Raw genomic sequence first — 13,770 nt, forward strand, 5'->3', positions numbered from 1 at the left:
ACAGACGAAGGATGTATAAAGTCCCCTGTCCCTACTCTTGAAGACTGTCCCGTTCATAGGAGGTTACGGTGAAAAGGATCTAGAAGAGGACATATTTTTGTGAACCATAGTCTTGTGACTCTATGTCCATTTTCTGATTCCCATTAAACACCAAAACAGAACCAAAAAAGACCAGGGACGTTGTGATAGCTGATCGTGATTGTCAACTTGATGCGCCTGGGGAGAAGGAGCCTCAGTTGAAGAACTGCTCCCATCAGACTGGCCTGTGAGCATATTCTGGGGAATTCTCTTGCCTGCTAATTGATGCAGGGGGGCTCAGCCCACTGAGGGCAGTGCTGTCTTTAGGCGGGTAAGCCTGGACTGTGTAAAGAAGTGTAACTGTACATGGAGGCAGGCTAGTAACCGCCATTTCTCCATGGTTTCTACTTCAAACACCTGCATATTTATGTTTGTAAATCAGCCTCATTTCATTTCATGCAATGATCTTTGGTCCTATTCACTTTCCTACCAATGATATAATTCCATTCTTCCTTATACCTGAATAAAATAACCATGTTTATCCACTCATCTGTTCAGACTTATATCTTGGCTACTGTGAATACTGCAACAGTAAACAAGGAGATACAAATATCTGTGGTATGTTGACTTAGAATCCTTCAGGAATATTGCCGGAATGTTTTAGCTGAGTCATGTGGTATTTCTTTTTTTCCCCCCCAGTATTTTTGTGGTACCTGCATTTTGATTTCCATAATGGCTGCACCAGTTTATATAAGAGTTCCTCCTTCCTGACAGCTTTACCAATATTTATTGTTGGTTGTTTTTCTTTCTTTTCTTTCTGTTTTTACTATCCTCTTTTCCCTTTCCTTTCCTCTTTTTTTCTTTTCTTTTCTTTTCTTTTTTTTCCCCAGAGTTTCTTTGTGTATCCTTGACTGTCCTGGACTGGCCTCGAACTCACAACAATCCGCATGTCTCTGCCTCCCTATTGCTGGGATTAAAGAAGGGTGCCACCACACCCAGTTTCCCCTTTCCTTCTTTTTCCTCTCATATCACACCCCAACTAGTTTCCCCTCCTTCCCCTCTTCCTACCCTGTCTCCCTAACCTCCTCTTTTCCCAGGCCCACCCCTACTCCCACCCCTTCCTTTCAGAAAGGAGTAGGCCTCCCAGGGACATCAGCCAAACACAAGCTACAATCAAACCAGGCACATACCCTCACATCAAGGCTGGATGAGGCAGTCCAGCAGGAGAAAAAGGGTGCCAAAGCAGTCAAAAAAGTCAGAGAAAGTCTCTGCTCCCACTGTCAGGTATCCCACAAGAACACCAAGTTACACCATTTGCTGTTTTCCTGATGACAGCCTTCTCAACATATTCTTTTCTCTGTGCATCTCTCTCTCTCTCTGTCTCTCTCTCTGTCTCTTCTCTCTCTCTCTCTCTCTCTCTCTCTCTCTGTGTGTGTGTGTGTGTGTGTGTGTGTGTGTGTGTGTGTGTGTAGGACATGACAATAGAGAAGGGATTAGGAGAGAAGAGAAGCCTAATGGGAGGGGAAGGGACAAAAGAAGGGTAGTGGGACAGAGCATGGGCAGAAAGAAGTAGAGGCTTTTAGAAGAGGAAGAGGACTGGCAAGAAGAGGTGGGGGACAATGGGGGCAAGTAAGAACAAAATACAAAGCAAAATGATATATATGTGTGATAAGATCGTAACAAAACCCACCACTTTGTATTCTAAATAAAAATAATAATTAATAAAAGTATATAACTTGGTGGTATTTAGCATTTTCACAATGTAACCATGACCTCTAATTTGCACATTTTCATCATTACAGAAGGAAATCTGGCATTCACTAAATGTTATTTCCAACTCTCCTCTTAGTCCCTGGTTACTAGCAACCAACTTCATATTTCTATGGATTTGCCTGTTTTGGAAATTTCATAGAAATGGAATCTTACAATGTTGAGTTTTGTGTATGTCTGGTATATAAACTCAACACAATGTTTTCAAGCTCACCATGTGGTAGCATGTGCCAATACTCCATTCTTTTATGGCTAAGCAATATCCTACTGTACTGGTAAGGTGCACTTTGTGAGCTTAGAGCCAGAACTTCCCCAAGGTGAGCATTCGGATGAGACACATAGCTCTAGCCCAACATTTTCAAAACAAGAGACCTTGGGCTAAAGTCAACAGCTAAGCTGCAGCTCAAGAGCCAACCCATGGATATCATTAGTTTGGTTCCCTGAGATTCAGTATGTGTACAATCCAAGAACAAACTTCAGCTAGGATTAAAGCGTGCATCCCTAAAGTGTGCATCCAGGTCAAGTCTCCATGAGGAAGTAGTTGCCACCTCCTGCTGCAGCTGTTGGCAGCTACACACTTAGCAGCTGTCATCTTCCCATGAACACTTTGCTTTACCTTTGCAACATAACACCTTGCTGATCAGTAAAACAGTATTTCAAAAATTATTATTATTATTATTTATTAGTTTGTGTGTATGTCTATAATAGTAATTGGAATTAGTACCATTCCCTTGTTTTGTTTGTTTGTTTGTTTCTTCAGCAATGGCCACTGTCTCCTATGCTGCATCATGCTTACTCTATTGTTTCTCTCCCCTGCAGGTCTGGGGAAGGTACCAGTGTCTTCACTGTCTCTCCCAGCTGCTCCATTTGGCTGCCCTTGTCATGCTCCTAGTTCATGGAGGAAAACAAGGCTCACGTTAAGGGTTGGGGCATGGCGATAAGAATACAGAGTGACTTGTGGCCCTGAGGGGGCTGACTAACTGTCGAGTAGCGAGCAGTGTTTCCAGGATGTGCGTGAGCACACGGATGAGTTATGAGGAGTTCACCTCAAGGGCACATAGGGTCCTGAGTCAGGACTCAGTCAGACACACCTTGGGAAGGATGCAGACTAGAGAGCCATGGTTTCTGTAGTTCTGCAGTGGGACAGGTAAGGGTGTGGGCTTTCTAATAAGACCTTGGGCAGGGGCCACTATAGATGGCCTATAAGGCCAGGCCAGTCATGAAAGAGAAGTTAGGAAGAGGCATGTAGTCATTTTAAACAAAGACTAACTATGTATGAAGACTTCATAGTCACAAAATATGCTCTAAAACAAAAACATTCTGGCGCTTTGTTTTATCCTTTGGAATCCACACAACTATTTCTTGGTAGAAACCCAGAACCAGCATGATGATAAATGACGAGAAGAACACTGGGGACCACGGTAAGCTATACCTGTCTAAGCCAGTGGACATCCCCATTGCCACCGGGAATGGCTGCCACAAAAGAATGTCTAGTAATGTCAGATCTAGGAACTTTTCAGAAGCCAGGAATCTAAAATTTTCAAAGTAGGATCTCCAAACAGTTAAACACTTTTTCAACATTTTCAAGACACAATGGATCCAAAGGAAATATATTGGGAGTGCCTCTCAGGCCTTCAGGTTATAATCTTGGTTCTAGATTGTTGAGTACAATATAGACAGAATTGCGTAAAAGGTGCATGTTCCTGCTTCCTGCCTTTATTGCAACGTGGGGACTCCTACCTGTCCCAGGCAAGCACGCATTGCTTGAATGAGAAATGTCTAATCTAGGCTGATGGCCCCTCTGACCCTGAGACTTTAAAAAAATTATTTAATTTTAATTTATTTATTTTGGTTTTTCAAGACAGGGTTTCTCTGTGTAGCCTTGGCTGTCCTGGAGTCACTATGTGGACCAGGCTGGCCTCGAACTCATAGCGATCCGCCTGCCTCTGCCTCCCAAGTGCTGGGATTAAAGGCCAGGCACATTCACTATCTGTGACTATCACACTGGTATCTTCACCTCAGGGTTTACTCATATCAGGTCACCATGGACAGCTGCTGAAAAAACACCTCCTCTTGGACTCGTAACAGATGTGTAGAACTACCTGGTCCACATCAGCACTGTCTCATTCTCTTTCTCTATTCCTTGCTTCCCTTATGTTTAAGAGTTTAGGATTTCTCTTACCTCACCCAGGCTATAAGCAGGTACTATCAGGCCTGTGTTCAAAGTATATCCTAAGCCTGACCCTTTCTGCCACCTTCTGGTCTATCAATGCCTCAGCTAGACCATGTCACAACTTTGGAATAGGTCTCTCTTCTTTCTGACCTTCAGTAACTTCTCCAAAGTAATTGGCAGGTTTTAAAATAAATACCTAAAAGTCAGATCATACCATTTTTCTCTTTAAAGGCTTTAAGTCATTTCTCAAACTTAAACCTACTATTACTGTGACTCTTAAGTCTTCAATGTCCTTAGAGCTCCATTTCTCACCCTTCTGGCTACTGCTTATACCTTGTCTTCTTAGAGAGGCATTTGTGGCAAGCACATCCCTAAATCAGCTCTTCTTTCTTATCTTTTGTCCAGTAAGACCCCTGAACTCTGTCTCCATCTTTACTCCTCTTTACTTCTTAGCACCTAGTCTACCTAATGTATTGACTGTTGTCTGTTTCCTTCCTTGGACCATGAGATAAAAGGGTTTTCCTTTTCCATTTGACAGTGTATTCTTAGCAGCCTAGCACTGTAGTCAGTGCATGGTAGATGCATAGTAAGTGTCTGTTAGGACGGACAATTAGACATAGATCTGTGTGAAAGCTCTGTGCAGTCAAAGCCGAGTCTTTCATTGTGAAGGCTACTCACTGATTGAGGAAGGCAAAGAGGTATCTCATGATAATCAGAGTGGGCTTGGGCAGGACCAGAAGGACTTTCCGGATATGCACAGCTCTCTCTTGCAGGTTGTCCATTGCTGAAAGAAGAAAGATACGTTACCTCCAGCATGACCGTGATCCCAGAAGGAACAGTCAGAGGCTTCTTCCCATGCACTGTAACTCCCAGAGCAAGCAGAGCCCGCTCTTACACAGCCATGGGACAGCGACGGGAGTTTTGCCCTGTACGTACTGTGGGATGAGGCTGTTTCAAGACAGCGCATGCGGGGACCCACACCCTGACTGATACAGGACTCTGTGTGTATGTTCCAATGGACACAGAAGGAGTTGGATATCTCTGCTCTCTAATTTAAGCAGCAATAGATATAAAGGTTACCTCAAGCCTGTCATGACTGCTGAATTTTCAGTCTTGATGGGCCCCACACATGAGAAGGGACAGAGGCTGTGCAAATGCTTTGTTGACCCCTCTACACATAGTTATTTATTCCTCTTCTGGATATGCCTGACTTCCCCCTCCCTATCTAAAGTAGAAATGAGCAGAGCCTGACTAGACAGAAGATAGAGGGACCCCAGAGAAGTAGTAAAATCTGTGAAGAAGACTAGAGAGGTCTTTTTTTTTTTGTGCTACGGTCATGTTAGTTACAGATTTGGTGATATGCTTGTGACCTCTGTCAAGAACAGCTTCCAACTTCCATAGTGTGTTATATATCTTTATGTGAACAAAAAATAAACAGCAAATACTGGATTAGAAGCAAGAATAAGAACTGGGCAGCCGAGGAATCTGGTGTGTCTTGGCAACTCCCGCCCAATGTAAGAGAATTCACTTAGGTCCAGTCTTAGAAAAGACACGAGGTATGTATGCATGTAAGTAAGTAATAACCATAAAACTCCTTTCCATTAGACTCTCACACAGAGACTAGCATCCTAGGTACCCTGGGCTTTTCTCAGAACAATCAAGAGAAACAATCAATCAATCAGTCCAAATGCTGAGGTAAACTGAAATCTCAGGAGGCATGAAGGAAGGCCTTGTTCAACCTGGGAAAAGACCTTTTTTGCACTAACTCTCTTCATCTTCTGGGGCCATCATTTAGATAGGGACTAGGTACTGGCTACCTTTATGTCAACTTGACACCAGCTAGAGGCATTTGGGAAGAGGGAACCTTGACTGAGAAAATGCCCCCACCAGATTAGCCTGTGAATAAACTTGTGGTGTGTTTTCTTGACTGATGTGGGAGGGCCCACCTCACGTGGGTGGCTGGTGGTCACAGGAGCTGTAAGAAAGCAGGCTGAGAAAACTGTGGGGATCAAGCCAGTAAGCAGCACCCTCCCATGGCCTCTGCATCAGTTCCTGCCTCTAAATTCTGACCCTATTTGAGTTCCTGCTCTGACTTTCTTTAGTGATGGAAGTCTTTTCCTCCTTGAGATGCTCTTGGTCATGGTGTTTTAACAGCAATAGAAATCCTAAGTAAGATAATCTGCTTCCTGAATGACTTAATATGAATTTAAATCTCCATGGATTGCTTTCCATGGAACCAAGTGGTAGGATGTTTCAGTATCATGAATTAAACTAAATGTCTAGGAATTGCTTTTCAAGTCCTAATGGAGAATTCTAATGAAAACAGATCTTTCTCTGGGAAAGCACACAGAGGGGCTTTTCTTGTTTGCAGAGACATGTGAGTATATGTAGCAGGTAAGCCATGGCACATATCAAACAATAAGCAAGGAGCACGGCCAGTGTTTACACTTTCCTCTGGTCCTGCTAATAGTTCAGACATTGTACAAAAGCTTTAAGACTGACAAGACTGGATCTTATGGATGAATTTAAAAGCATTTTACTAAAAAGATGAAACCCAGAGATATTAAGGAATTAATGACTGAGATAAATTAGAAAGGATAAACTAGAAAGGAAAAAGTGTGGACTTGATTCCTATACTATTACCGTAAAATCATTCTTTCTCTACCCCTACTAGGGATAAAACAGTGGAGATAAAGAGGTAAAACTCACTGGCAGAAATAAATAGAAAAGAAAAACTTTATTGAAAAACTTATAAGGAAATGAATCAACGAAAACTTCCAAATAGCTTGCTGCCATTCATGAGGCGTAACGATACTTACTGACACAGGCAATCAAGTCATGGAAGATGTCCTTGGGGAAGAGTGGGTGTTCCAGGCCCCGGAAGTAAAGCTTGAGAACACCAGCTATGGAGTCCATGTCATGGTCATTCTGGTCCCCGGCCAGGGGGTCCTCTCCTGAAGAGGTAGCCCCCAAGCCACAAGGAAAGAAAGAGAGTTAGGCAAATCACATAGGATGAGGCAGAGATAGGGGGAGGGTGACCTATTTACTTCCTCGCCTCATTATTTCTCTACCCAGCATGGTGGCCATGATGTGGCAGACTGTTCAGCCTAATGAACATTCCCTGTGGGTTGGGAGGTGGAAACCAGGAACTGTTTCTCTCACAAGAATCATGAACAGGAGAGGAGACTAAGCCTCTGGTGGAGGGAAAACAAGGCCAGGAGGCCAGTTTCTCTGACTACCATAGCAAAGGACACCTACTGACAGAACAGTCATCCCAGAATCCCCATGGAAAACTTCATATCAAATGTAATTAAATTTAATGATAACACCAACCTTAAATTGAAACTATATATATCCATTACACTGACAGAAATTGCCAAGGCTTGCCCATTACCTTAATAGACCACAAGATGATAAATGCGATACAATGAACAGGCACATTAGCCCTGATATTAACTGCCACCAAGGGTTCTGGATACGGCTATAAACTGCCTGGATATATAGTAACTACTTGGGTTTTGGCAGATCACCATAGGAATGAAGCAGGATGGGCGAGGCTAGGAAAGAAGGAAACTGGGACATGCCCCAGCATGTCTCTGTGTATCTCCTGAAAGTACCAAGAAAACAGGCAACTTCTTGGCTTTATAAGCACAGGGGGAAAATGTGGCACCAGCTCTCCAAGGATGGTAAACATTTAGTCTTATTATGGCTGTTTACTCCCACCTCACCTCTCTCAAATGCATTTTTTATGTCATTCACTTCTACTTGTGATCCAGACACTCGGAAAATTCCCTCATGTTGTAGGCCTAGAAACACACAAAATAAAGTGGTTAAAGTGGGGAAGAAAAAAAAAAAGCAAGTTCACAATCATAAGGCCAAGATTAATAGAATACTCATCTCCATTGGTACTATGTCTTTTGTCTTTTCTTTTTTAGGACAAAGGGAGGGCAGTGATGTTGGAAAAGTCTCTGGGATGATTATGAAGCATTAGTGTAAGGAAAACATCAGGCCACAGTCTCTTCTGATTCTAAGGGAGATTCCTAAGCTGTGGCCTCTCCTGCTTTTAGTGTCATGTTCCTACCTGTAGAGCAGGGAAGTCACTTGTTGGTGCTTTCTCATTGCCTGTGGTCAAGAATGGAGGTGAGAATTGGAAGGCAAAATATTAGGTGCCATTAGAGAGGCTAGCAGAGAAAGGCTGGGGTTGTTATGATTTCTTTAGCATTTTAACATTAACCCCATTATTCCAGGGAAAATGCTTTCAGAAGTGATGAAAAAACAGAAGACCTAAGAACAAAAATGAGCAGTCAATAGCTAACACTGTCAGTCTTTGACCTAGGTACTGGTCCTTGACTGCTTTGTTTTTCTAAAGAAAACATGTAAATGCCGCAGTGTAAGGTGTCAAACACTATCTTCTCATGATTTTGCTGGAGTAGAGACAGTCATGAAAAATAAGCTTATACAGTGACTGCCACTAATGCTTTCCCAGGAGGTATTTGGTCATTATATAACTGTACAGGGTCTGGGTTGGCAGTAATCCTATCATCTAGGCGAGGGACTGGTAAATGATGACAGAAGAACCAGGCAGAACTCAAAGGCAGTCTTGTGGCTGCAATCACAGACTGAGTTTTCAGTGTCGGACATGGGGCCTATTGGTTTGCAAGTACAGAGGCTGGGAGGGGGCCATCTTGACCTGTTTGTGCTTGACACCGTTTACAGAGAACAGCACACATGGGACTGTAAACCAGTAAGAGAAGTCAGGGAACACAGCACTACTGACTGGCCAGTGAGCAGGCTTAACCAGGGTCTCTAGCTGTCTCAGGGCCTCCTTCCAAGCCTTGGGCTCCTCTGTCAACATTTCTCTGTGATCCTCCAAAATCCTTGATATAAATCTCAGATTGATTCTAGAAAAACAACCAGATAGAATAATGGTGTATTTTGCTAGTTGTTTCAGAATTACCCTTGAAGTAAGGGGCGCTGTATTCAATTAGATTTCGGGAGGTATATACCACACAGGCCAAGACTGATATTGTGGAATCTGACAGAAAGTAAGTGAAGGAATGTGATTACCTGGCTTGGAATAAGATGTAAGTTGTTTGTTCCTCTAAGGTAATCTCTGAAATATTCCTCACAGGAATATGTCAACAAGCAACATTAAAATCCCATCAATGCCAGTGCTGTGGTACTACGTTAGTCATCAAATGGGGTACGAGAGCCAGAAATTGTTGTTTAAACACAGAATATATCATAAATAGCAAGGCTCTGACACAAACAGAAACATACCCAAAGACTTATCGGAAACACAGGGTATAAGGAAATATCATTTCAAACCAGGCTAGTTGGTGTGTTTTAGCTGGGGAAGTCCTACACAACTTCTTGAGAGGGGCACCTCAGTGCTTCTGGGTAGGTTTGATGGCTAAGGACATGTAGCCTTGGCCTGTGGAATCACAGGAAGAACAAATAAGAGATGAGCTTGTTGGAAATCAGACAACTGGCCTAAAATACTGAGCTCTATTTCAGTCTGGTTTCCAGTTCTCCTAGAGAACAGGACCTAATCTCTAGATTAGGACCTATTTTTATTATTATTATTGTGTGTGTGCAGGCATGTGTGCTGTGGTACATGTATGGAGGTCCATGTTCTGAGGACTGAACTCACACCATCAGGTGTGCAAGGCAAGCACTTTTACCCACTGAGTCATCTCACTGTCCCACCAGACAGAATCTTTAGAGCCCCTGATGTGATAATTACCAGAGGAGGAACAGTAAGTTTTCTAAAAAGGAGAAACCATGTGGCATTTTGCTACAATGCAGAACCTAAGTAACATATCCACAATCTCTAGTCTTTGTTTTTCTTAGCACACGCTAACACGAAAGCATAAAACCACTTTAGATTTGGGTAAGCGATCTGGAAATGTCTTAAAACCTGCTGGACTTGTTGCTAAGAGTTGCTCTCCTACATAATTCTTAAACTGACCATTACAACCACCACCACACAGTCCTTTCTTGAAAATAGTAGATTAAAAAGAATTTCCTGATGGTTATTTTGGTGCTCCCTCAGATTCCTTCTCTTGTACGTCCTCCTGGATCCCCTGACTCGGCACCACGAAGAGGTTTAGTTTCCTCATCTATTTGCCCTACAGAGGATACTGTGACAGTTGGGATGTAAAAACTCCTAGCACTTGTTGTACCATAGAATCCTTTGAGGCTAACAAAGGTTATGAATCTACTAAAAGTACATACTCAAATTATGCATAGCTTTTTAGGGACTCCATGAATTCCTTGAATAGTTTCCTTGTGCAAATAGCAATTCAGCTAGACAAATACTTTTTGACTAGCTATTATGTGCTGAGATTGAAAAAACAAAAACAAAACCAAAAAAACACCCCAAACCCCATCAATAGCCAGAAGCGATGGCTCTGACCTATAACACTCTGGAGGCTGAAGCTGGAAGATCACTGCAAGTTTGCAGCCACTATAGTTCTTCTAGTAAGTTCTAGGCCAGTATAGAACACAACTGTCCTAGCGTACATTCCCCTCCCACAATCCCAAATCAACAAGGTATTTACTGGTTTAGTCCTAGAATACATGCAATTTCATAATTGTTAATCAACACTTCTATGATAAAAGTATTAATTCTTTTTTTTTTTTTTTTTTTTTTTTTTGTTTTTCGAGACAAGGTTTCTCTGTGTAGCCTTGGCCATCCTGGACTCACTTTGTAGACCAGGCTGGCCTCGAACTCACAGCGATCCGCCTGCCTCTGCCTCCTGAGTGCTGGGATTAAAGGCGTGCGCCAACATGCCCGGCTTTTTTTGTTTTTAGTTTTCGAGACAGGGTTTCTCTGTGTAGCCTTGGCTGTCCTGGACTTGCTTTGTAGACCAGGCTGGCCTTGAACTCACAGCGATCCGCCTGCCTCTGCCTCCCGAGTGCTGGGATTAAAGGCATGCGCCACCATGCCCGGCTAAAAGTATTAATTCTTATGAATAATATTTATTTATAACTCCTTTTGTCTTTTGAGTGTGTGGAGCACTGCATGTACTTGTTAATGGGAGTGTATACATGCATGCATGCATATATGTGTGGAGACCAGAGGTCAACATCAGGTGTTGCCCTCTATTGTTCCCCACCTTTGCTACTTTAAAGATAAGGTCCCTCCCTGACCTTAAGCTCTTTGCTTTCACTGGGCTGGCTGGGTGTGAGGCTCAGTGACCTCCCAGTCTTTGCTTCCTACATGCAGTTAGCACTGGGGTTACAGGCGTGTGCTGCCATACCCAGCTTGTTATGTGGGTTTTGGCGATCTGAACCCAGGCCCTTAAACTTGCATGCTAGGCATTTTACTAGCCAAATTGTAAGTTTAATGTCTTAAAAATCAAAATATCTACAATGATTTATTGGTGCACCATTCTCATCTGTGATGTGGTTAGCCCTCCTTGTCACTGTTCACATTCCATGTGGGTTTTTTTTTCACGTCTTAGTTTTACTTCTTCATTTATCTTTTGTGTATGGGGACCACTAACGTCATTCTAAAGTAAAAAACCAGAGAATATAGTCACTCTTTTGGATCTACTGTTTACTTGTAATGACAAACCAGTAAAATACTGGCTTTTAGACTTTTTGTCCCTGTATTTTTCTGTAGAAATGAAAAGATACATACATAGTCAACGCATTTATAAATCTTCATTTTTATGTGAAAATACATTAAACACTGTTTTGTATCTTGTTTTTTGACTTAAGAATATATCCTTGAAATCTCTCTGTATCAGCCTATGAAGCTCGTGCTCACCATCTTCACAGTGACACACTGCTGCACTATCTGATGTACCATGGGTTCAAAATCACTCATGCCGGTGCACTCAGGATGTTCATACTATTTGCAATTATAAATAATGCTACTGCAAACGGTCTTATGAACAGGTGTTTTTAAAAAAAAAAAAAAAAAAACATTGTTTGAGGCATACATTTACAGTAACTCCTAGAAATACTGCCAAATTGAACAAGTACATATATTATTTTGCTAGATATTGCCAAATTTACATTCAAGAGTATTACCCTAGTCTACACCCTCACGCAAATATGCCGCACTTTTATCTCTTCATGAACTATGTCTGTGCAGGTGTAGTGATAGGTATGTTCAAGCCATGATACTTGGACCTTTCACGTTTCAGCTAACACCATGGCTAACAGGCTGCCTAGCCTCAGCTATCATGGTACCCCTGGGCTTACTGCAGGAGCTTCTTCCTTCCTCCTTCTGGTTCTAATCTCCAGGCAGCCTCCAGAGATTCAAACACAGGATTAGTGTTTAGAATTCTCCAACACCTCACTCAGAATAAAACCCAAATGCCAGCTGTAGCCAACACAGCCATGAGCGCCTCGGGCTGCGCCATCCTCCCCCGTCAGCCTCCCTTCGCTCTTCGTGCTTCAGCCTCTCTACTTTCAGTACATACGTCAACAGTTTCTACATTTTGTGTTCTCTCTCCACAAAATACTCTTCTTTCCCATGGACACATGGATCACCCTTTCCCACAACTCCACCCTAGTGTGGGCTTTGTATGGCCCGCTATAATGCCTCTCTCCACCCCCCATCCCACACTTGCTCTGCTTTAAGACATACACCAGCACTGGAAATATTGCAAGTCAATTTGTTTTTTGGCTGATCAAGTTTGTTCTTCAGTGGAACAAAAGGTTCAGGAAGAACCTTTTTACTGGTTTATAATAAGCAATCAATATAGACTTTTGTGTTGAACGAACAAATGAATGCATGGAGGAATGCATCTGCACCATCCTCCCATTGTTCTTTAGGTGCCAATCATTATTCTACTAAACTCAGCTTGGATTCATCTTTCCAGCTCCTTTTGTATTAATTACTGCTATCTTGTAAAATTCTGTATTCTGTTGCTGCCAATTACTACTATTTTATTTCATTAACTTACTATCTGCTTACTTATTTTCTTCCAAATGCATCATAAAGCCACTTAAAGACAAGCATAGTATATTACCCCTCTTTATGTTTCCTTTCTTGGCAATACATGATGCTCAGCATTGTCAGGGGCTTATAAAAATATTTGTTGATTGTCCAAAAGTGATAACAGGGCTCATATTTCAAGTGAACTGAGATAACATTAAAAATGTATAGTTGCTGGAGAGTAGAATAAGATACAAGAATGCTAAAATAATTACTGTTTCAATAATGAATCTTAGAAATATCCCAGTTTATAGGGAGGGAGGGAGGCAAGGGGACAGAGTAAAAAGTGGCTACCTTGGAATTTAAACTAGCAATACTTAGCTTCCTTAGCTCCAGGATGGTCACTTATGACCTTTTAAAGTATGTAAAAACAATTTCTGATGCTAGTTTCTAGACATTTTAAAGGCCAGCATAGATATCTCTGTTTTCTAAATATTCTCACCTTTGGAAAATACACTTGTTGGTAATTATTTCCACTGTTAAAGTCTGTCTAATGAGGCCATTAGCTGGTAAAGAGTGGAACTAAATCTGATAGCTTTGCCAAGCAGAAGGGTAAGTACAATTTGGCTGATTCCGAAGACTCGCAAAAGGTGGATACTCCTTTAAGATGGTTATTGACCTCATGGGAGACACTGTGTCCAGTGGAATAAAGTTAAGACAAAATCTGAATATTATATACACAATCTGTACAACATCAGATATAGAATTGTTTCAAGCCATTCTGTTATGGCCAATAGGATAAAATGGTTAGGCTGTGCCATGGGAGATATCCACATACGCCAAGGCCAAAGCTACTAGTTTTCTTACCACCACATAGTCTAGCTGCACTTAGTCACAGAGCAGCTGCTATTTA

General features: G+C 42.1%; 1 protein-coding gene across 1 annotated transcript in view; it reads right to left on the bottom strand.

Moving 5' to 3' along the window:
• Srgap2 (SLIT-ROBO Rho GTPase activating protein 2) overlaps nt 1-13,770 on the bottom strand; it is a 222,880-nt gene that overhangs the window by 17,709 nt on the left and 191,401 nt on the right. Inside the window, exons 15-17 of the mRNA XM_051147348.1 lie at nt 7,690-7,767; nt 6,781-6,915; nt 4,640-4,745 (exon numbers count right to left, since the gene is read on the bottom strand). Coding sequence (XP_051003305.1) covers nt 4,640-4,745; nt 6,781-6,915; nt 7,690-7,767 — 319 coding nt within the window. The remainder of the gene's footprint in view (nt 1-4,639; nt 4,746-6,780; nt 6,916-7,689; nt 7,768-13,770) is intronic.

The sequence above is a fragment of the Acomys russatus genome, chromosome 6, assembly GCF_903995435.1.
Source record: "Acomys russatus chromosome 6, mAcoRus1.1, whole genome shotgun sequence".
Classification (NCBI taxonomy): domain Eukaryota; kingdom Metazoa; phylum Chordata; class Mammalia; order Rodentia; family Muridae; genus Acomys; species Acomys russatus.